At 40.7% G+C, this 22372-nt stretch overlaps 2 protein-coding genes across 6 annotated transcripts in view; one reads left to right on the top strand and one right to left on the bottom strand.

Moving 5' to 3' along the window:
- Positions 1–144: 144 nt before the first annotated feature.
- On the bottom strand, positions 145–7796 carry traf6 (TNF receptor-associated factor 6). 4 transcript variants are annotated; one of them, XM_034877951.1, is made up of 8 exons: positions 7365–7424; positions 5888–6213; positions 5600–5750; positions 3445–3603; positions 2683–2754; positions 2378–2455; positions 1927–2250; positions 145–1362 (listed from the first exon to the last, which is right to left on the bottom strand). In XM_034877951.1, exons 1-8 carry the CDS (start codon positions 7371–7373, stop codon positions 757–759), a joined length of 1725 nt encoding a protein of 574 aa, XP_034733842.1. In that variant the 5' UTR covers positions 7374–7424; the 3' UTR covers positions 145–756. The 4 variants fall into 4 exon arrangements, with proteins under 4 accessions (XP_034733842.1, XP_034733859.1, XP_034733850.1 ...); XM_034877968.1 differs by lacking the exon at positions 7365–7424 and adding an exon at positions 7271–7363; XM_034877959.1 differs by lacking the exon at positions 7365–7424 and adding an exon at positions 7553–7796 and having other exon boundaries at positions 146–1362.
- ttc17 (tetratricopeptide repeat domain 17) overlaps positions 7645–22372 on the top strand; it is a 22441-nt gene continuing 7713 nt past the window's right edge. The window contains exons 1-17 of one of the 2 annotated variants that reach the window (XM_034877893.1): positions 7645–7876; positions 8497–8586; positions 8895–9064; positions 9198–9309; positions 10333–10464; positions 10981–11090; positions 11205–11352; positions 12198–12337; positions 13643–13803; positions 14215–14327; positions 14549–14701; positions 15025–15140; positions 15356–15512; positions 15749–15820; positions 17160–17384; positions 19479–19698; positions 21813–21932. In XM_034877893.1, coding sequence (XP_034733784.1) covers positions 7706–7876; positions 8497–8586; positions 8895–9064; positions 9198–9309; positions 10333–10464; positions 10981–11090; positions 11205–11352; positions 12198–12337; positions 13643–13803; positions 14215–14327; positions 14549–14701; positions 15025–15140; positions 15356–15512; positions 15749–15820; positions 17160–17384; positions 19479–19698; positions 21813–21932 — 2410 coding nt within the window. In that variant the 5' untranslated portion in view covers positions 7645–7705. The remainder of the gene's footprint in view (positions 7877–8496; positions 8587–8894; positions 9065–9197; positions 9310–10332; positions 10465–10980; positions 11091–11204; positions 11353–12197; positions 12338–13642; positions 13804–14214; positions 14328–14548; positions 14702–15024; positions 15141–15355; positions 15513–15748; positions 15821–17159; positions 17385–19478; positions 19699–21812; positions 21933–22372) is intronic. The other variant, XM_034877901.1, reaches the window with a different exon arrangement.

Here is a 22372-nt window from a genome sequence, read left to right as displayed (position 1 = left end):
GGAATTACGTTTGGGAAATGTAATTACATGGAAATAAATGAATTCTATCTGTTTATTAAAATATATGGGTGGTTCAACTGGTCATGACTGTTTTCCCTGTACACCAAACAGTACTGTCTTTATAAACTATCTTTTTAATAAACTATCTGTACACTTACAAAGTTCTTAATGCTTCAGTTTACATGTAAGGACCCTTATTATTCTACTGTTGAAGTGTGGTGCTATTTTCAGCCTTGTTAGTAGTGTAGAAATAGTGATTTATTTTTACTTTACCAGTGACCCGACTACTAGTGTTACAAGCTAATTAGCGGTTTGCACTCAAACTGGTCACATTCAATTACCATGAAAACATATCCCAGATACCGGTTAACTCAGTACCCAAAGTTCATTTTGCGCCAGATTTGTCCTTCAAACTGGTGATATTAAGCTGATTAAATGTTATTGACTATTTACAAAATTTGAACTTATGAGGCTTGCTGAATGTTGGTACCTTCTGGGTGACTACATACATTTCAAATATATTAAAAGGATTGTGCTGTATATATTTATTCAAAGAAAAACCATGCTGACATTAAAAGTTGGTGAACAAATAAATATTAGCATACTTGCAGTGTCCAAACTTTAAATGGTGTGAACATCAATTTTCCGCCCCCTGATGTCAAATAATTCAATTGAACTGCGCAGTATTTAAACACGGTTCTGGCAGATGTGCTGACATCCCAGCGTGATGATAAACCAACAGATCGGAGTTTGACTTCAGTCCCTAGAAACTGGGGCATCGTGTCCCCTAGGCTGCACTGTTGGTCCCTCGCGGTGAAGCATACTGTCAAAACGGGGTGTCACCTCACAGCGGATGAGTAGAGTGTCATCTTTAACAAAGGCTCTCTGACTCAGCTGATGCAGGTGCAGGAAGGTGACATAGCCAAATCCTTTGGGGTTGCGCTGGATTGTGGGCTTCTGGAAGGCCTGCAGGTCTGGTTTAGTCTCCATCGCCTCCGTGTGGTGCTGGCCCTCGGGGCCCTGGTCTAGGATGGTAAGGCGGATGGTGCCCTGAAACGGCCAGGTCAGCTGCCCGTCAAAAGCCCCTTGCATGGTGTGGACAAAGAGGGAGATGTAGTTGGAGCAGCGCGGGGCATTGGGAGTCTGCAAGTGTAAGCGCAGGCACAGCTTGTAGCCGGGACGGCCCGTGTAGAAGCCGGGGCTGTGCTCCACCACTGGCTGGCCTGCTTCTTGGTTCCGCAGGTGGACAGAGAAACCTTTGAGGCGCCAGATGAAGATACCGTTACACTGCTGCGACTCCAGCTCCCTTACCGTCTCCTCCAGCATTGACACTCTACGCCTTAACTCTGCAAGATGGCCAGCCTGTGGAAGCGATGGGACAATAGTTTTAAATTAGGGCTGGGCCATACCGAGAAAATCAATTATCACGATATCGTTGACCAAATACCCCGATATTGATACCGCAGCAATATTGTAGTGTTGTCCATTGGTGCTTTCATGAAAAATTTACACAATGAGATTTTTGATAAATAATCAGTAATGTGGATGTGAATGTGACTAAGTGGGTTTAGGCAAATAATAAGTTTACAAAATAACATCACTTTCCTGTAATTCAGCCTTTAAAACCAGGAAAAGACAACACTTATGCAATATTAGGATATTGGGATATCCAAAATCTAAGACCATATCTACTCTCTTATCACGATATCGGTATGACATTGATACATTGCCCAGTTCTGCTTCAAATAACAAAAGGCTTAGACGTGTCTACTCAGGCGGCGTAGCGTTGAATCTGCTTCAGATTACATTTCTGCACCATCTAATACATATGTAAGAGGTCAAAGACCTTACAGGGGCATGTAGCTAGGCAACATGCGTCAGAAATATGCAAATACTTGGAATCAAAGGCTCGAGGACATACTTTACCTGTGTTTCTTTTAAGATGATGAGCTCACGCAGCTGGTGATCCTGCCTTACCAATCGGCCATCCATCTCCCTAAGCCTCTGCATCTCCTCACTAGGCGGACATGTGGCACAGTTGCTGCTGCAGCCTGCAGCCCCTCTGGGCCCACTACAGGCTGATCCTGATGCTGCAGCTTCTTGGTCCTCAGAGGAAACAGAAGGTCCTGGAATCCAAGGGGATTTGGGTGTGGTGCCATTGAGGCTCAGGCCACGCAGGAACTCAGCCATGTAGCGCATGTGCATCTGTGTGAACTCCTGCATGTGCTGAGCCAGGTTGTGGCGCTGCATCTGCAGAGGCAAACATTGTTTTGTTTGTGACAGCTGTCTGCGGGACGGATCGGACTAACAGTCATTTAACAAACCAAGTTCTCAAGGATTGTTAACAGTGTGTAGAAGATTGAATTGGATCACCTACCCTTTCCTTACATCCAAAGGTGCTAAAGTTACAGGCAATGGGTGCTTTTGGGCAATCTGTATCACAATGAGATTCCATCTGAAACAAAAACCAAAGTCTGCTTTAACAAGTCTGTCTCATACTGAAAATGATTTAAACGTCATCAATTGCACTTGTTGCAGAAGTGGTGGTGCCCACATCAACTTTTTTTTTAAATGATAAGAGAAGTTATTGTTGACAGTAGTTAAATGATTAACAATATACAACTATAAAAACATTTTCATATATCAGAGGCCTTTTTCCAAGACAGATCCTGTCTAACTCACCTGGTCTCTGATGAGATCCATCTCACAGAACTGGCACTTCACACTGGCAAAAGGACACTGCTGCTCATGAAGCTAAATAAAAAAGAGCAACCACACAAGATTGTAAGGAGACTTCATCCTCACTGAGACACAGAGGCCCAATCCCAAAGTGAGCCCTGAGGACTGAGTTCTCCAGACTCACAGACTTTAGATTGTAGGTGATGAGTGAGTGTGTGTGACGCCAAATGAGCTTTGAAAGGTATAAATTGGATTTGAACAGCACTTCACAAGATCACATGTTACCTTGGTAACGTTTAATAACAAAGTTGTTGCTGACACTTCCCGGATTTGGGAATTTTCATTTTAAGTTTATTGCTTTCCACACGGCCAAGAGACGGCTGCTTGATTTCCAATTTTTTTCAAACTCTTGTTTTACCGTGTGAACAACAGGTCCGTTCCATTCCGTGGTCGTGTGTAGAGCTGTTGTTCACCTTTGCAATTTCCGGATTTCCCTATAGTCTCTGCGTGGGTAATTCCCTTTGGTGAAGTCTGCATCGATGCAGACTCACAGAAAGGGCTCAATAAGTGTGTACCCAAACCCTCACGCCCGTTGAAATTTCACATTGGGACAACCCTAATAAGCCCTTTTGGATTTCACAAGAACGCAAAAATCCGTAGAGTCCAAACTTTGGGATTGGGCCAATGCAGCTGTACGATCTTCCAAAAGAACTACACTTGAGGGAAAAAGCCAGAGGAGCAGTAAGTCAAGGGAGTCCACATTACCTCGCTCTCCTCATAAACAAAGCATGCCAGACAATCTGGACATGACACAGGTCTCCTTTGGCACTCAACAGTTGTGTGCTCCTCGAGGTGGCTCTTTCTCACAGACTGTTGGCACTGTGGGCAAGGCACAGTGGCAAACTGACACTGTTTCAAATGGTTCTGGAAGGGAAAATAAGACATTAAAACAATGCAGTTTATTGTATTCAGACAGCAGTGGTTTCCATATAACAAGTTGAGTGTCCACACCAGAGAAAGATGCCATGCTTTAGTTGGCACATGACACGTTTTTATAAATGCCAAAGCAAGGACGCATGGTATGAGGAAATGTTGGAACAGTCAGCAGGACAAGTCTGTTCTAGTGATGAATCTACCATAAATGATCACAATATCATGCCCTGGGATCATATACAGTGAGGAAAGTAAGTATTTGAACACCCTGCTATTTTGCAAGTTGTCCCACTTAGAAATCATGGAGGGGTCTGAAATAGTCATCGTAGGTGCATGTCCACTGTGAGAGACCAGAAAAATCCAGAAATCACAATGTATGTTTTTTAAACTATTTTTTAGTATGATACAGTTGCAAATAAGTATTTGAACACCTGAGAAAATCAATGTTAATATTTGGTATAGTAGCCTTTGTTTGCAATTCCAGAGGTCAAACGCTTCCTGTAGTTTTTCACCAGGTTTGCACACGCTGCAGAAGGGATTTTGGCCCACTCCTCCACACAGATCTTCTCTAGATCAGTCAGGTTTCTGGGCTGTCACTGAGAAACACGGAGTTTGAGCTCCCTCCAAAGATTCTCTATTGGGTTTAGGTCTGGAGACTGGCTTGCCACGCCAGAACCTTAATACGCTTCTTCCAGAGCCAGTCCTTGGTTATCCTGGCTGTGTGCTTCGGGTCATTGTCATGTTGGAAGACCCAGCCTCAACCCATCTTCAATGCTCTAACTGAGGGAAGGAGGTTGTTTCCCAAAATCTTGCAAAACACGCCCCCGGTCGTCCTCTCCTTAATACCGTGCAGTTGCCCTGTCCCATGTGCAGAAAAACACCCCCAGAGCATGATGCTACCAACCCATGCTTCACAGTAGGGATGGTGTTCTTGGGATGGTACTCATCATTCTTCTTCCTCCAGACACGGTTAGTGGAATTATAACCAACAAGATCTATTTTGGTCTCATCTGACCACATGACTTCTCCCATGACTCCTCTGGATCATCTAAATGGTCATTGGCAAACTTAAGACGGGCCTTGACATGTGTTGGTTTAAGCAGGGGAACCTTCCGTGCCATGAAGGATTTCAAACCATGACGTCTTAGTGTATTACCAACAGTAACCTTGGAAACGGTGATCCCAGCTCTTTTCAGGTCATTGACCAGCTCCCCCCGTGTAGTTCTGGGCTGATTTCTCACCTTGCTTAGGATCATTGAGACCCCTCGAGGTGAGATCTTGCATTGAGCCCCAGTCCGAGGGAGATTGACAGTCATGTTTAGCTTCTTCCATTTTCTAATGATTGCTCCAACAGTGGACCTTTTTTCACCAAGCTGCTTGGCAATTTCCCTGTAGCCCTTTCCAGCCTTGTGGAGGTGTAAAATGTTGTCTCTAGTGTCTTTGGACAGCTCTTTAGTCTTGGCCATGTTAGTAGTTAGATTCTTACTAATTGTATGGGGTGGACAGGTGTCTTTCTGCAGCTAACGACTTCTAACAGGTACATCTAATTTAGGATAATAAATGGAGTGGAGGTGGACATTTTGAAGGCAGACTAACAGGTCTTTGAGGGTCAGAATTCTAGCTGATAGACAGGTGTTCAAATACTTATCTGGAGCTGTATCATACAAATACATTGGTAAAAAATCATACATTGTGATTTCTGGATTGTTTTTGTTTTTTTAACATTATGTCTCTCACAGTGGACATGCACCTACAATGACAGTTTCAGAAGATGATTTCTAAGTGGGAGAACTTGCAAAATAGCAGTTCAAATACTTATTTTCCTCACTGTATACTTTATACAGTATGATAAACACATCTAAGTTATCACAACAATCTAAATATAATTTAATATAATTATGCTCTTTACTTAAAATGTCTGTTTTCATGTTGTTGGTTGGGGTGCATTTAAAATCGGAGATGCCTTTCACTTTTAAAAAATACTCACCTCTAAACTTCGGAGCTCCATCTTCTCAGTACAGCCAGAGTTTGGACAGCGAACAGTTAACGACAGAATCTCCCGTTTGGCAAAGTTATCCGGAAACAACTGGTCTTCTAACAGTCTTTCATTGTCTACAGGACACCTCTGTCCTGTATCACTGTTTTGCAAGAGGAAGAAAAGTCACAATTTAAGCATCCCATTTTATATTTGTTTAAGACAGTTAGTGTGATAATGTGTCAGACACATACTGTACCTGGAGCACATATATTGTAAGAGAGCTGCAGAATAGCATACCGAATAGACTTCTCAATGCAGTGCTTGCAGAAACGGTGACCACAGGGTGTTTGAATGGCATTCCTCAAAGCCATGAGACAGATAGGGCACTCATATTTACTCTCTAGGGGTGGGTCAAACTCCACATCATAGCCCTGGAGGGGTGCAGTGGCCAGAAGACTAGTGGAGGTGCTGCTGATGAAGGTGCCATGGTTCTCTGAGGGGCTGGGAAGAGATTCCCGTTCCTTTTCCAGCATTGCCAACGCACAGCCGGACATCTCTCCACCAACAGCTCCTTCATAGCTGTCTTCCTCCAAACTCCCCTTATTGCTTTCAGAGCACGCCATCTGTGGAGAGTAAGACAAAAATGGACAATTTAAGGGTGCAAGTGGCAGAAGAAATAAAGCATTATGTTTTATGTAAATATTCATTATTTTTTCCACATTTTTCCCTGTATATATTTAAATATTTTTTCTTACATTCTTGTATTTTATTCTTATATTTTATTATTAATAATATTATTATCATGTATATTGTATGTATGTATGTATATTTTTTTCATATGTGCTGCTGTAACACCGTAATTTCTCATTTTTTGGGATCAATAAATATCTATCTATCACAATTATTTTCATCTCTTAAAGTGGTAAGTCAATATTTCAACAGTACTGAGAAAGCTCAACAAAGACAGCTGTAAAGGATGGCAGAGATGTTTCTATTCTCTACCATAAGATACTGTTTTGGTATGTACACAAATAGTACACATCATAGTTGGTTTACAGTGCTAATATGAGAATGCATTGCAACCATTTTAATAATTGTACCAATGAGAAGAAATAATATACATTTTTTATATCATCATTATTCAAATTGCAGTTCAGTTAATCTTTAAAAGGATGCTACTAATAACTATTTTCATTGAATAATAAAATTGGTTTTCATAACTGACAACCGACTCATAAATTGGTCTTTTAACAATAAACCATCGATATCAGAGAAACATTGTCAACTGCCAACTGAGTTGACTATTTCTTCTGGTCATGGCACTTGCAGAAAAATACTGAAGCGTTGTATCTTAACGCACAATAATAGCAAGCCAATAACAGTGCAGTTCACGTTATATTCATTAGCTAGCTGGCAAGCTAAGTAACGGTTAACTGTATAGCAGCATCTGTGAACATAGAAGCCACATCTATACTGTTATCCAGTATACCGTGACTATATAGTGGAGGTGTCGAAACATTAGCGCTAAAATCACTTTTATTTTACTAACTTGGTGCTGTAAACTCCTGCTAAAAGATGAAGTAAAGCTACACCTAATGGGAAGTAACGTGGAAGTCGTACTATGATAAATAACATTAGCTTACTCAGCGAGGTCCTGGCTAACTATAGTGGTAACGTTACCTTAACACCGAGACGCCTTCGCAAATGATTTAATTACTGCACACAAAAAAACGTTGTTGGCAATGTTGTCACTTGATGTAGCTAGTAACCTAACCTTAGTCATGTCCCTGGATGCGGAACTGCAACTTTAAGACGAACGTTAACTGTGCTAAAAAGGCGATTAAAAGAAAAGTTACTGACCAAAACAGCAGGCACAACAAACATACGTCCTCTTCAGCAACAACGGCATTAAGGTACTGCTTATTTCCCTGAAACCATGTATTATTTTTATATAATACCAACCTCTGAGTTTGAAAACGTCTCGAACTTTTCGTTTCAACAGTTTTCTTTCCAAACGTCATCAAAGATACCCTGTTGAGTGTTTGCCAGGGGCGGAGGTGAGCGCCGCCGCCAGGCCGGAGGCTGCCCTGCAACAGAGCAAAATGAGACAGAAAAATGGCGGACGTTAGGAAAATCTGCCTTGAATATTTGCCCTGTCGTGTCAACTATTCGCGAAAAACATCATTTCAGGGAAAGCTTTTTATCCTTCTATGCATCCTTATAGTGGACTCCGGAGGAGCTACGACCCATTGGGTTGTCACAGAGGATGGAAAAATTCAACAACAAGTATGACAGCTCATTGACCTGCTATCTCGTAACGTTACGATACGTTAGGTGGCTAGCTTGTGAAGCTAGCTAGCTATATTCGTTAGCATCAACAGTTAAGTTTTGTTACGTGGTTTGTCAACGTAATTTTCAGTAGTTAATGTGATCTCCTCAAGACTCGTTTGCCAGTGTCGGGAACGTTACATACGGCGATAATGTAGCATTACAAATCTTTTATTTGGCTAAATCGGTTAGCTCACAACAGCTAACGTTAATGGTACCTCAAACCCTACGTTATCGTTAGCTAACGCTAGGTGTCTGAGGTCAAGATGACCAGCAAAGCTATATAACAGGCCTATGTCAACATCCACGTTGGAAACCGCTTACGTATTATGCTAGAGATAACGTTAATGTTGGCTGTTGACAACTACCAATGAACTGCTACCTTCATTTATATTTGTGTTGTTTGTTATGCTAATGTACCAAAGATAGGTATATATTTCTAACATGACTCAAAAGAACTTGAAACTACTGTCATTTAGTTAAATTATTCTTGCATTGCCAGACCTAACTCCTAACTTAACTAACCTAACTTTACTCTATACCCGTCCTTATTGCGCTGTTTTTGCGTTTTGTTTAAGGTTGACTCACCTTTGAATTTAAAGCATCCACACGATGTTGTGATCTTCATGAGGCAAGAGACTCGTGTTAACTACCTGAAGAAGCTGGAGGTTTGTGGCTTTCCCTTTGTCAGTGTCACGTGCAAAGATTTCGTCAATGTGTTTCCTTCGTGGGTTCCTTTTTGGTTATTCTCTAACAACAGCATTTCTTGACTTCAGATTAATATTTGCAGAAAAGTTGCAACATTATCGCAATTCCATTGGGTTGGGGGGGGGGGGGGGGTCAAGCATCTTTTATTTGGAAACAAATACCTTCTATCACTACTTTTTATTCATTGATCGCTGTTACTTTTTCTGTCAACTGTCCATTTTCTTGTGCTTACACTGCTTTTTAGTTGTTGGTTATTGATTTTAAACAGAAGCAGCTTGTGGCACAGAAGATTCACATTGAGGAGAACGAGGACAGAGACACAGGGCTGGAGCAGAGACACTATAAAGAGGATGCAGACTGTGTCATGGCTAAGGTACCCCTGGGAGACCTGGACCTGTATGATGGCACTTATATTTCCCTGGAAAGCAAAGACATCAGGTATGATTTTCTCTCTAAAACATTCTTGTTATCTTGACAGTGTTTTTGTAAAGTGGTTAAGTCGTCATTTGTGTCTCTATGACTATGAATAAATTGCCATCGTAAAATAGATCTCTCTGCTCTCCTCCCATAGCCCTGAAGAATATGTGGATTCCCGGTCAGCTCTGCCCCCAGATCTAGAAAAGCCTGACTGTGCAAAAGTGTTTGAACTGCCTTATAGTATCCATGCTTTTCAACATCTCAGGGTGAGTTGAGGCCAAACTTAACTTGCTCAGAATGGAAGCAGATGAGACGGACTCATGAGTCATGATAATAAGTACCATTAAAGTTGCATTGATCATCCAATACATATTTTATTTATATTAGTATGCTGACTTAAACCTCTGTTTTTTAAGGGGGGGTGCACTCGTGGTATGCTGTAACTATGTGTAAAAGAACTCTCCGTAAGAGTTTAGATTAAAGCCTGTGTCATTGACATTTTACTCCCGGCTCTTGGGACTAGTAGTTTAGCTCTTTCTCCCAAGGGTGTTCTTGTCAAACAGGTACTCCTGTCATCTTGTTGTTGTGGGCATCCATGCGGGTCAGGTTGGTGATGTAGTCACCCAGCTTCTTCCCACAGGTGCCTAACATACTTTGTTTTTTTGTTGTTTTGTTTTTTCAACAGTTTTTCTCCATCAAGAGACATACAAGAGAGAAAAAATATACAACCAGGAACAGTTAAATCTGTCATAAGCAGATATGGGATGATTATCAAAGATTGTCTTGAAGTGTGGATACAACTTTGCTTTCTGTTTTTTTTTATCTATTTAACAGCAAAAGCAGTTTTATTTACAGTAGATCAGTTGTGGTACAGGGTCACTGAAGCATAATCTAGATGAGGAATAAAAGTGGTGAGTGAGGTGTTTTTGTTAGTAAGTAACAATAACTAAAGATATTTTGTTGCAGTCAGAGTGGAAAACCCGGACCACTTTGCCTCTTTTCATTAAGCCGGTGATTTATTGTGTTCATTTGCTTATTAGGTTAAGAGTCCAGTGGGTGGTCACCACTACATAATCTTTATTTGAATATAGTCGCAGATGCATTTAAAGTTCAAAAGCTGGTATGGTGTTTATCTAGTTGTAAATTACTTAAGAGTTTTAGTTAGCCTTGCGGTCAGAGCTTGTCATTTGTGCTCTGCTTATTATGTACACAGCAGAGATGTTGCCGTTGTGTAACTGATCACATGCTAAAAGTCCAAGAAATTGACTCTTCCCTCCTGTCTGTTCCAGGGTGTGCAGGAGAGATCAAACTTGACCTCCCCACTGCTTTCTAAGGAGGATCACATTTTTAGTTCATTGTCTCATAAGCTGGGCCGCAGTGTTGATGAGGTGGGCCATCGCATCCATCAAGGGTTACTAAGGGTAAGTAAGGGTCTTCCTGCGCAACTTTACCTCACTAAACTATGTAAATATTTAAAAACCTGTGTTCTCCCCTTTGCATTTATTGGACAATGCATGGCAGGTGCAGAGAAAAAAAAACACAATTGATTTGGACAAAGCCTTTTTACGGAAAATGCATAATATCTAATGGGGAGCATATCCATATTTTTAGGATTTTGTCATGCGTCTGTATACATGTGTATTTATCTGCCTTCTCCTCAGTCAGCATCTGTGTGAAAAAGATTGGTGCGGTTTTGAAGACGGGTTAATGACACCCAAGATATTGTAGCAATAGCTAGCATAACATGCCTGGACGCATTCAGAGAACTAGCAGGTCAGCCCAATTACACATGTGACAAAGATCCATTGTGCAGTGCAGCAAAACTACATCGGAGGAAAAACAAAGATTCCATGCCTAACAGTTAGCAGTTAGTCTGTCTAAGTAGATATAAAAGTGCCCATGAGCACATCTTTATCTTTATTTATTGTTTGTTCCAGAACTCATCGTCCTGGGTGCTGTACAACATGGCATCGTTTTACTGGCGTATGAAGAACGAGCCTCAGAAGGCAGTGGACTGTGTAGTACGTGCTCTGCATTTTTCCCCGAGGTACTGTTTGGCTGGTCAGAAGGCCACTGCAATAGTGTGCTGTTTATTGTATGAGACTGTTCACAGGTGTTTAAATTCTCATACTGTGTGTGTGCGTGTGATTTGTACTTGTAGGCAGCACAAGGATGTAGCCCTGGTCAACATGGCCAACATCCTGCACCGTGCCCATTTCTCAGCCGATGCCGCTATTCTTGCCCACGCTGCCCTGGACCTAACGTCCGATCTGTTCACAAGCCACTACACCTTAGGCAATATTTATGCTGTAAGTAAAAGGGAAAAAATCATTCCACTGCAGTACACACATGGGGAGTTAAACTACATACCATATGGTCAGCCATTTAGTAATGTTTTTACTGTTTGGTTATTAGGATCAAATCCATTGCTTCAGTCGTTGTTCTGTACACTCTCTTGCATTATATTCTCTTGCTCAATATAACTCATGATTTAACATGTTAAAGTAAAAGCTTACTAAAAAAGGTAGTTTACAGACTTTTGTAGTTTACCATGGAGAACTATTTCAAAGTAAAATTATATCCAGTGCATCAAGCATTAGTCAGATCTATTGGCAGATCAATGTGCATGGGACAAATGAGGAAATGCTTTCAATTTACCAGTTTTTTGCTGCCCACTTACCAATGCTAATTTTTAGGTGTTTGGTTAGAAATACATAGCTAATTGAGACTTAGATATCTAAACTACTGGTGTTTATTTAGCTGTACTATAATTGTACTGTTTCTACAGTAGCTCACTGCAAAATGATGTGTACCTAAAGTGGGGGTAAAATATATTGACAATTATTTTTGCTATCCAACCATCTGTGGTTGACTTACAGCATATTTCCATCCAAGACCCATAACAACATGATTTTCATATTTGTATATGAACTTAAAGTAATCTCCTGCCTTTGACTAAACTCATATCTACAAAACACTTTTATGTGAGTGCCCAAAGCTTTATATCAGTGTGTGGTACTCTGTACATTATATTTACTTTGTTTAGTTTTTTTTAATTTTGTTGCAGCATGATTTCTACAGGAGACAAATCACCGTTTGACCTCTGCTATATCCATGGTCTGTTTATCTCCTTTTTTTATGGCTGTCTGACCAGATGCTTGGGGAATACAACCACTCAGTGCTGTGTTACGAGCAGGCACTGCAGGCCCAGCCAGGCTTTGAACAGGCTCTGAGGAGGAAACATGCCGTGCTCTGTCAGCAAAAGCTGGAGCAGCGCCTGGAAGCCCAGCACAGGTAGGCAAGCACTCGTACATACGCACTTGAATTACTTTGGTTGGGTGTATGATAACAAGACATTTTCAATCAGGTCCCATGTGGACATTGCTGGGATAAAGACTGACAACTGACCCGTGAGAGACGGCCCTCCCTTTTCCCTAGCTGTGCTTTATATATTGACTCAATATATTATATATATATATATATTGCATATTATATTGCAAATCACGTTGTGCAATATAATATCAACAGTGTTGCAATACGTATGCAATATTTGTTTATTTTGTGAAGCAATGCTCGTCCGTTGGCTGTGTGGCTTAGTTGTTAGATTTCGAGCCCGCTTGAAACACTAATGATCATGTTTCATTGGCCACTTACCGTTCCACTTGCACATGTTGGTTCACTTCAGCGCACAAGTCCAGTACAGGACAAACCTTATGTAACACATGACATGTGTTCATATTTTGAGTGACGGTGTAAGTGAAGAAATAGAAAAGAGACAACCAAACGGAACGAATCAGGGAAGCGAAAGAAAAGAAAGGACCTAAAGAGAGAGCGATGGGAGTCAGGGGCTCAAAAGAAATAACACGCACGTAAGAAATAAGAGTTGACCGGGGAGATGACGAAATATCAGTGATTGAAGAGGAAACTAGTGCATGATACTATGGCCAAAAAAAACTGTTGCAGTTAATATGCCAGATCTAGCCAAACAAGCCTCGCTAGTGAGTGATTATGCTAGTAGCACAAAGTACGACAAGAAGAAACATACCCAAAAAGTTGCTGCATTCCTAGCTCAGTGCCTCTCAGGACGGTTGTCATTGGTTTAAAGAAATTATAACAAGCCAAAGAGATTTTCTTCTATCCCAGAATATATAAAAGTGTTGTAGCCAAACCAGCGCTGACACAGATTAAAAATGACAATGGTTATACTGAATTAATATTTATCATCATAACTTTTCTTTACAAATGGGTTTCTGAACTGGTAAGCCCCCCACCTGGGACTGTCCACTATATTTCTGTTTAAAAAAACAAAGTTAATATAGTTAAATGATTGGTTGGTGTGGGATTTCATAAAAGTATAGTTGTTTTTTTTATAACGGTAAAACCAAAACACTGTTGGGAAAATGTCCCTGCAACTGGCAGAGAGTCAGTGTTTTGCTCATAAATGCAGTAAGGATTTTGTGCAGATACTAAGGCCTTAAAGCCTCCTTATCCTTTCATAGGTCTGGTCTGGTTGGAGAAGGATCGTGTGATCTACTTTGTTTCCTTGCCATGCATTTCTGTCTTTCTGTATTTCCCTTCTTCATTTTACTATATTTTTAGATCCCTGCAGCGGACACTGAATGAACTGAAGGAGTACCAGAAGCAGCATGACCACTACCTTCGCCAGCAGGAGGCACTGGACAAACACAAGCTGGTGCAAGAAGAGCAGATCCTGCACAATATTATCCATGAGACCCAGATGGCTAAGGAAGCCCAATTTGGTAAGATGCCGTGTATATACAACTGAGAGCAAATAACATTCATGAGGTGTGAAAGGGTGTGTATTAAGTTTTGGATTTTGTATAGGAAAGCATATTATCGTAATTTCATAGCATGTTGAATGCTAGATACATGCAGATTATTATGAAACAGAAGTGAGATGATCAGGCAGGTGCTCTGCAGTAAAATTATATACATTTTGACAAAAGTAAAACTATATTACTGGCTTCACAGAACTGAAGTGGCAATACTGTAGTGTCGAGATAAATGTGATAGTACCGAACTCATAAGCGGCGTGTTTGAAAAGATGCATTGTCAAATTCAAGCTTGATTTAAATGCATACTGCTACATACACATGCCTTGATTTGGCTGTGTAGAGCAGCATCTGAGTACTGTGTCATATGTGCTCCAGGCAACCATCAGATGTGTCGGCTGGGTCAGCAGCAGCGCAGCCTCTACTGCCCCTTTGACCTGCCTGTGCGCTATCACCGTGGTGATCTGTTTGAGCATGTCCATTATGTCCAAGTGAGTCTGAGAGATTACAATGTACTTGGTCATTTTTAGCCACCAAATATTTTCCTAAATGAAGAATTTAAAGGGAGGGCACAACTGCACAAATTCCTTTCATTAGGATAATTACCAGTCAGTCACTTTCAGTGGATATTTATCAAAGAAAGCAAACCAAAAGGGCCACATTACCAGTGAAAAACAATGACTTCATTTTCTGTTTCTCTCTTTGTTCATAGTTTGGGGAGGAGGTGTCAGTGGCATCCAGTGTGGCACTTGTGTCAGAGCGCAACTTAAACCAGACGGCAGCCAACCCCCAGCTTCATCCCTCTGTGTCCGGAGACCATGACCCGGCTGCGGCCCTCTGGAGTAGCCATCAGGATTACACACAGGCAAGAACAGAGATCTGAATTTGATTGTGTTTTATTTATGTTTGAATTTGTCTTTCACAGATCAGCTCAGTGACTGTGGAGTATACTGTCAAATTAAAACCAAAAGGACAAATCATAAATCTCAAAATAACTTAAATAACTCTGCAATGCTAATGTACAAAAACAGTCAAACACCACACTGGACCTGGCAAGTGGTTCTGCTACAATTTTTTTTTAACTGATCGTAAGACAGCCTACCAATATTTAAGAAAAAGGTGCCATAGACTTGAATTCAACCATGCAATTGTTTTGCAGAATGAGAGCAAAGTGTATTTTCGCTTTAGGACATACGGGAAATGTTGTGGCCTCAGAGGACAAATTGTGTCCATGAGTACCCAAGTGTTCCCCCCGCTCACCTGCTGCCAACCTACTACCTTCCACCTGAAACACAAGGCCTCAGGTCAGTACATATTACTGGATGTGGGGGTTATTTGAGGGTACATAGTAAAAGCAAAGCTGCATTCCGCAACCAGAATCATCTTTAAACTAAAGAATGGTGATTGCTGAGAAAAGAGTCACCTTGTGCATCCAGAGTTGCATATCAAAACTTAAACACCTAAACTTAAAACACAAAAATGACTAATGCGTGTAATATGTCTAATTGTGTATATCTAGCCCAGTGGCAACTCTGCTCTATGGGAGCAGCAGTCCTCCTCTGACAGTAGCTCTGCCAAATTGTGGTCCCGTCCCCCAACCATATCCAGCCCTCCTGCCTGACTCACTAGACTGGCCTCTGGAAGAAAAGATGCTGCCAGATCCTTCTGCCTCCCAGGTGTGTGTGGGCCTCTGTGTCTGTGTTTATCTGTGTCTGTGTGTGTGTGTGCCTGTGCGTGCTGTGTGTGTAAAATATATTTGAGTAGGAAAATATTAGAGCCTGTGTATTATGTGCAGTATGTTTCACATAATTATTATGCCCTTACTCTGAATATTCTGTGTATGAGTGTTGTCCATAGAGTGTGGAAGTGTGCAGAAAAATATCCAATCCTTATTATCACTGTGTGATTTCAGATACTGCACTTACGGAGTGGAGGATGGACGCTGGAGCAGATTGGCTCCAGAATAGCTCAAGCTATGAAACAAGTAAGAGGGCTCCTAACTCTTCTGCTCTTGTTGCACAATAATATATCTCACCACTTAAATGAAATGAAATGCTGGACGTCTAAATATGTTGAGACTGGCACAAAACCTTTGTTGTTGTTTTAGAGATTACTTGATTTCAGTTTTTTTGTTCGGGCCTACTTTAGATTCAGGTTCTTTTATACTGTGAACCTCTGCTACCAAGTTCGGTTGTGTGCTTATTAGGGTAACTAACTTCAGTAACAAACTGAAATTACTAAAGTTTTGTTTCACAAGCCCAAGTGGCCAAATGCTGAAGACCCTGGTACCAAAAGTATTTAATTGATAAACTTAAATTAAACATATCATAAAAAGGGAAGTTTACTGTAAGAATGTGATTCCTGAAAAGAAGCGATCATGAAGAGAGAAAATGTATCACTCTGTTTTTGTTGGACTATAAAAACACTATGTCCACTCGTAGTTGTGCAGTGGTGTGACAGAGTGATGTGTCTTTTACTTCTATAAAGGATCTTTTGGAAGACTACATAAACCAAACAAAGGCCAGGTTTTGTATCAGCGTGCCATTAACTTGCTTACAGAATGTTAATTAGCAAAAGCTGATCTGACCTGCTGCCAGCGACCGTTTTTCCTGCTAAGACGTTCAGTTGGCTAAAAATGAGAAGCTGCTTCCTGGAGGTCTAGTTCACTCATCTTTAATAATGAGAAAGAGAGAGGAGAGGTGACAGATTTTTTTTTCAGCTTAGCAAATCAATCTGCAATGAAATCATTTTTAGCTGTCATTCTGAGCACAATGCTCACACTGTAGAGCCAGGCTGAAGGGGAGCCATAGTACAACACTAGTAGGCGGAGGTGGGCTAAACACAGTGATGTTCAGTAAAAAAAACAGGATCAGATTTTGATCAGCCATTTATTAGCCGATACCGCTAGGATCGGCACTGGACACTTAACCTGCATGTTGTATTCGGGTCAAATTTGACCCGTTTTCTTTAGGTTTTTTTTATATCAGAAATAAAGGATGAAAAAAATACGGGTAACAAATGTTGGAAAAAGCGCCAAAATCTATGAAAAAAATCTAAAATACAAAAACTTCATAAGAAAACTTTGTCAAAAGCAACAAAAACGTTGAGAAAAGGGGAAAAATGTTTGTCAAGGTCAAAGGGAAGACAACACAAGGGTTAAGCGAGGCAATGGTCACTGACACTCAAACTAGAGTTGTTGTCGAAGAAGTCTCTATTAATTCTCAGATTTGAGAATGGGATTATGAATTACTCGAAATTGCTACCAACTGCAGTAGTCTTAAGTCATTCCTTTTTTAGATCTAACAGTTTGTTTGTATATATAGGCCACTGTACCCCGCTGGCAGCTCCAGAATGAGGCAGCTCTATTCTGGCGTGCCAAAGGCAATGGCAGCCGTGCCCTGCAGTGCCTGCGCCAAGTTATGAGCTCAGCCCCGTCTTCCCACCGCCACTTGTCCCTCACCAACGCTGCTAACCTGCTGCTACATCACGGCTTGACCACCCACGCACAAACACTGCTGGAGCAAGCATTGGCTCTCAATGCATCAGAGGTAAAGGCCCATTGGTACCTGCTGGGTTCCCTCTTAGAGTTGCACTCATACACTCTTACATTTACTTCACAGTCAAATACAAACAGGTCCTTCAGATACAGGTTCAGTCACATGGCTTTAATGTAGTATACAATATGTTAATAAAACAATAATAGTAGCATTGGAGTGTAAAAAGATTCTTATTCATCAGGTTAGCAAAGAGCACAATATACCATTACAGGACATAGTATCAATGCAGAATTGATTGCATGTTATATCAGCAATGATATAACATTTGTATACTTAGAGATCCACATTAAAGTTGGACCTCATAGGTGGGAGGACCAATCAAACAGGAATCTGAGGCTGAAATGAATGCTGCAGATGGAGTGAGAAGGGCAATATTGGCTTGAATCTTAATAAAACAGAATTGTTGGAGAATTTCTTTGTTTAGGGCTGTACATGGTAATGTACATTTATTTTAGCCTTTATATGAAGTGTGTGGAACAAAGTGTACGTTGTCCGAAATCATTACTAGCAATACAAGTTGACACAAAAGATACCCTGCCCTGAAAACCAGTTGAGCAACGTTTAAATGGCACATAATGACCAAACTTTGCTGACTAAGCACATCTTTTAACAGCTACTCGGTGTACCTTTTGTCAGTTTTAGGCATCCAGCTGTATATTGTGCCATGTCTAAAGCACTTTACATCTCAAGTTGATTTCAGGAACACACATATGAATTTAGTCCTCTCCTGTGGCGTGCAGTTTCTCCACAATTCACCCCAAAAGACTACCTTTTGAACATTTAAAACACAAGTGTGTGGCAGAAAAGTTTGCAGGATCTACAAGATGCTATTGAGTCAGCATGGACTAAAATCAATATAGATTTACAAGTTATTGTTAAATCAAGCCTTGAAATAAACTTCGAGGTAGAGTTGTGTCATTGCAATGCATGTTGATTAGGGGCTGGGGAATACGATTCTTAGATGCATCTTGATTCTCTATTGAAAGATTATGGCTCGATGCAGTAAAGTCAACAATCGGAGATGGACTGCTGTTGAGCTCCCAGGGTGGCTGCTAATAAACCTGAGATTGCAGATCCCACATTCGAGTCAGCAGTGATACACTCCGAACAAACATTTAATTTCCTACGGCATCACCCAACTGTGCAAATTAGCAGAACAAGACAGAAACAGACTGGATGGGGAGCCCGATTAGGCAGCCTCCTAGTGTGAGCCCCGCTGCAATGTGCCTTCATATGTGCATAACCCGTTAGGTAACATTACACAGTCTGGTGTGTCCGTTGTGCCCTTAGCAAAGCTGCAGATCATAAAATTTAACAGGTCAGAATCTAATGATGGAGCATTACTGATTAATTTTTTTTTATTCACAAAATGCCAGTATTTAGTACCTTAACTCTTAGAGTAATAATTATGGCCAAAAAACCTTTGTCTGTATATATATCTCCCTAATACAAGTTGTGTCTAACTTAGCTAAAAGATGACATATTTTTTATTCTTACACTATATGCTATGTTTTAGTAGTCACACAGTAAATAAAAAAAAAATCATCTATATAAAGGGCGCCCGGTAGCTCAGTTGGTAGAGCGGGCGCCCGTGTATAGAGTTATACTCCTTAACGCTGTGGGCCCTTTGTAACATGTAATTCCCCCTCTCTCTCCCCTTTTACATCTTCAGCTGTCCTGTCATTAAATGCATAAAATGCCCCCTCAAAAGAAGACAAAATCAAGATACATTAACAAATATTTTATCATTGTATCGCAACCCCCTGAATTGGAATTGAATTGTGGGGTGCCTAAAGATTCCCAGCCCTGATGTTGCTGACAAACCAAAACCTCAGATAGAATATTGGTAAGAACTGAAGCTTGTAAAGTGTAGTAGGCTATGGTAATATATTTACACAGATTATGACTCACGTCACTCAACCGCCACAGACTGCAAACTTTTTGTTGGACATGCAGTTTTATGACAAAGTGTCTCGATCTTTCTAGTCGGTACTTCCATCTGCTAGGGGGGAGTGGTAGTTTCCACATATGTTACCCATCAGCTAAAGTTCCCCTGTTTGGTTTTGTTTTTCTTTCCTTCCTCAGCCCCATACCCTGCTCAGCCTGGTGAGCGTGCAGTTGGCCCAGGGCAATGTGACGGGTGCTCTGGCCCTGTTCCGCCACATCCTGGTGACGGCCCTTTCCTCCTCCTCTTCCTTCTCATCCTTTGCTGGCTGTGAACAGTGTCGCACCAGCCTACCTCTGCTGCGTTGTCTGCAGTTCTACCCCTTCCTTTACAATCTGTCCCACCGACAGCCCTGCCCACGTAAGTGAATCAAACACACAAGTAGGCTTGTTTTACTTAATTACTTTTCATTTTGTTCACCTTTTTTCCTTAGAATTTTCCTACTGATTTTGTCATAGTTGGCAACTACACTTAACTGTGATACAGTTAAAGTAAAGGGTAGTTTTAAAGACGTTTCTTGGTTTTTAAACGCCTGACTATTGCATGATTTGACCATGTTTAGACCAAAACAAATCTGTTAGTAAATCATGCCATAATTAACAAACAAAGCAGTGACAATCATCATTTATGATGATTTAGTTTTTTAATTTATTTTTAATATTTTTTTAATCTAAGCTGTATCCTAAAGACAGTAGATGGACAGACTAGGGACACTAATCCTTGCTTTAATTTCACGATGGAAAATAACATTGGTATATATAACACACACTTAACATGTTAACTGATTCATTTGACAACTTGTCACTTGTCAACCTATTGTTTCATCTCTAAATCTGTATTTAGTTTAATTTAGTCTGAGACCTCACGTCACTATTGTTATTACAAACCATTACTTTAAAGTTTCTGTACTCCACATTCCGAACATTATTATAGCAGCAAACTAATATTTGCTATGTAAAGAAAAATAATGGTGCCCCGAGCAGAGACACACTCTCCCTTAGTGTGTGTTGTAATCCATGATTCCATATTGTTGTTGTTGTTGTTGTTTTTTAATAGCCGGTCCGGCTGTCAGTGGCCGTGACAAAACGCTGGTATTTCACGATTTGGGAAACAGTTTTTGAGAGCCATGTGGGGGCAATCCAAGACAACTTTCGAGTACAGCCCCTTTTTTAAGGCTTACAAAAACAAAATGCTGATATAATATTTTGTTGCTAAATTGTCCGGCTCTACCGGCCACCTGTGTTGAGGTGGAAATTAGCTATTGTCTTAAAATGCATGTCTGTCCCTGTTGTTGTTTCTTGAAGCCGCACGAGTTGCTGTAAAAAAGCAAGTAGTATGTTGTGCTTCTGATGTGATAGAGACTGCAACGTCTTTATTCATTTCAGTGGGAGTAAAGAGAAAAGTGCTTTGAAGTGGAAAATTTTTGCCACTCAATAATTTAGACTGCAGAAAATAGCTGATGCCAAATTTAGATGGGTCTATATTTTACTCTTCAAAGCTAAATATTGCACCCAGTATGCTGAGTACATGAGGTCACACAAGCACTAACACAGAAAACACCCACCCACCTCAAGTTAAGTCAAATGTCTAAATATACAAAAACAAACATACAAACCTTTCACATGTAAACCTGTTTTGTGGTAACTCCAGTTCCACCCACATGCTTGATCCTGTTAGGGTTATTGCTAAAGTAAAATAAATGGTCTTTAGTTAAGTGCTCTGTCTTTTTAGTGGTACTAATACACACACACACAGCACAATGTTATGTAATATCATTCACTGTATACAAGCTAACTACCGATAAACATACCAGCGCAACAAAGAGCCATACAGGGCCGTTAAAACAGCAGCACTGTTGTTATTAGGAGGTATAATCCATGGCATAGCATGTTCTCATCATTACATCTCATCTTATCTTCTTACTATGGCGTGTAAAAGCTGTGTCCAGCCTGCAACAATCCTACTAGGTTAAATGTTGTAACAAATGAAAATAAAGAAAATACTTAGCTGCTGCAAACTAGCCATCCATGGTGTCTCTTGCTGTTTTCATGTCTCTCCAATGGCTCCTATAAGAGTCTGACATCCAGTTAGGAAGTGCACAGATCTAATGTCTTCCTGGCAGTAGCTGGAGTTTCCAAGTTGAAGAAAACCTGAGCTTTGCCAGAGTAAATTGAGACGGTGAATGGAGTCAGCAGTGTATATAGAGAGAGGCTCTGAAGGGACTGATTTGTTTGTTCCTAAAAACAAACACAGTTGCTGTGGTTTGAAATATAAAATGCATCATTTTCTGTCCTGGAGAGAATTGTTCTCAAGGAAACTCTAGTGCAGACGCTTTCGTAGTCTGTCTTTGGTTTGCAATATATATTGGCCATTGACGGAGTAATAATAAGAACAACCACGTTTATTGACAAAAAGTAAAAATTCCAACTGCCTTATTAGTTGGTTATAAGGGTGCCTAAACCTGTGTTCTCCAGGGGGGGCTGCCTGCGTGACTGAGAAGGACCTTGGCATACAGCTGGAGGAATGGGAGGGCATCGAAGAGAAGCAGGATGAACCGGACGTTTCTGCCATGGAGGACTCCTTGCTCTTTGAGAGTAAGAATATGATTTAGTGATTCCTCCAGTGGCAATATAAAACAGTCCAGAAATGTGTACTGCATCCAACATTAACATACAACATTTTGTTTACATTTTTTGTTTAGCCTTATTTGCTACTTTATAGCATGAGCACTGTTTGATATATGGGCATTTCCAGGCCCTTGTTGAATGTACTTTAATGGTATACAGGATTTTTCTTTATCTGACATTAAGCGTTTCTGCTATGTTAGATTTAGATCATTCACCTTTATTTTTACTTAAGGCAGCAAGCATATCTTGCCTTAACTGTAAAGTGCTGCGGGAAACCCTGGTGTCTTTTTCTCGAGTTAACTAACAAAATGTCATTGAGAACTCAAGTTGATTTGCTTATTGTGATGCCCTGGGAAAAAAAAAGTTTTGTCCCCTTTAATCTATTCTCTAATTTCTCCTGTGTTTAT

This window comes from Etheostoma cragini, chromosome 1 (assembly GCF_013103735.1).
Source record: "Etheostoma cragini isolate CJK2018 chromosome 1, CSU_Ecrag_1.0, whole genome shotgun sequence".
NCBI lineage: Eukaryota > Metazoa > Chordata > Actinopteri > Perciformes > Percidae > Etheostoma > Etheostoma cragini.
Note: the sequence above shows the minus strand (reverse complement) of the source record. Positions and strands in the feature narration are given on the sequence as shown.

Excerpts from the sequence above, each read along its gene's own strand:
- traf6 (XM_034877942.1), bottom strand. The coding sequence starts at position 7,474 with ATGTTTGTTGTGCCTGCTGTTTTG. Across the intron at positions 2,755-3,444 it reads TTGTTTATGAGGAGAGCGAG|CTTCATGAGCAGCAGTGTCC; the intron begins GTAATGTGGACT and ends TTTTTTATTTAG. Across the intron at positions 2,251-2,377 it reads CCTTTGGATGTAAGGAAAGG|ATGCAGCGCCACAACCTGGC; the intron begins GTAGGTGATCCA and ends TTGCCTCTGCAG.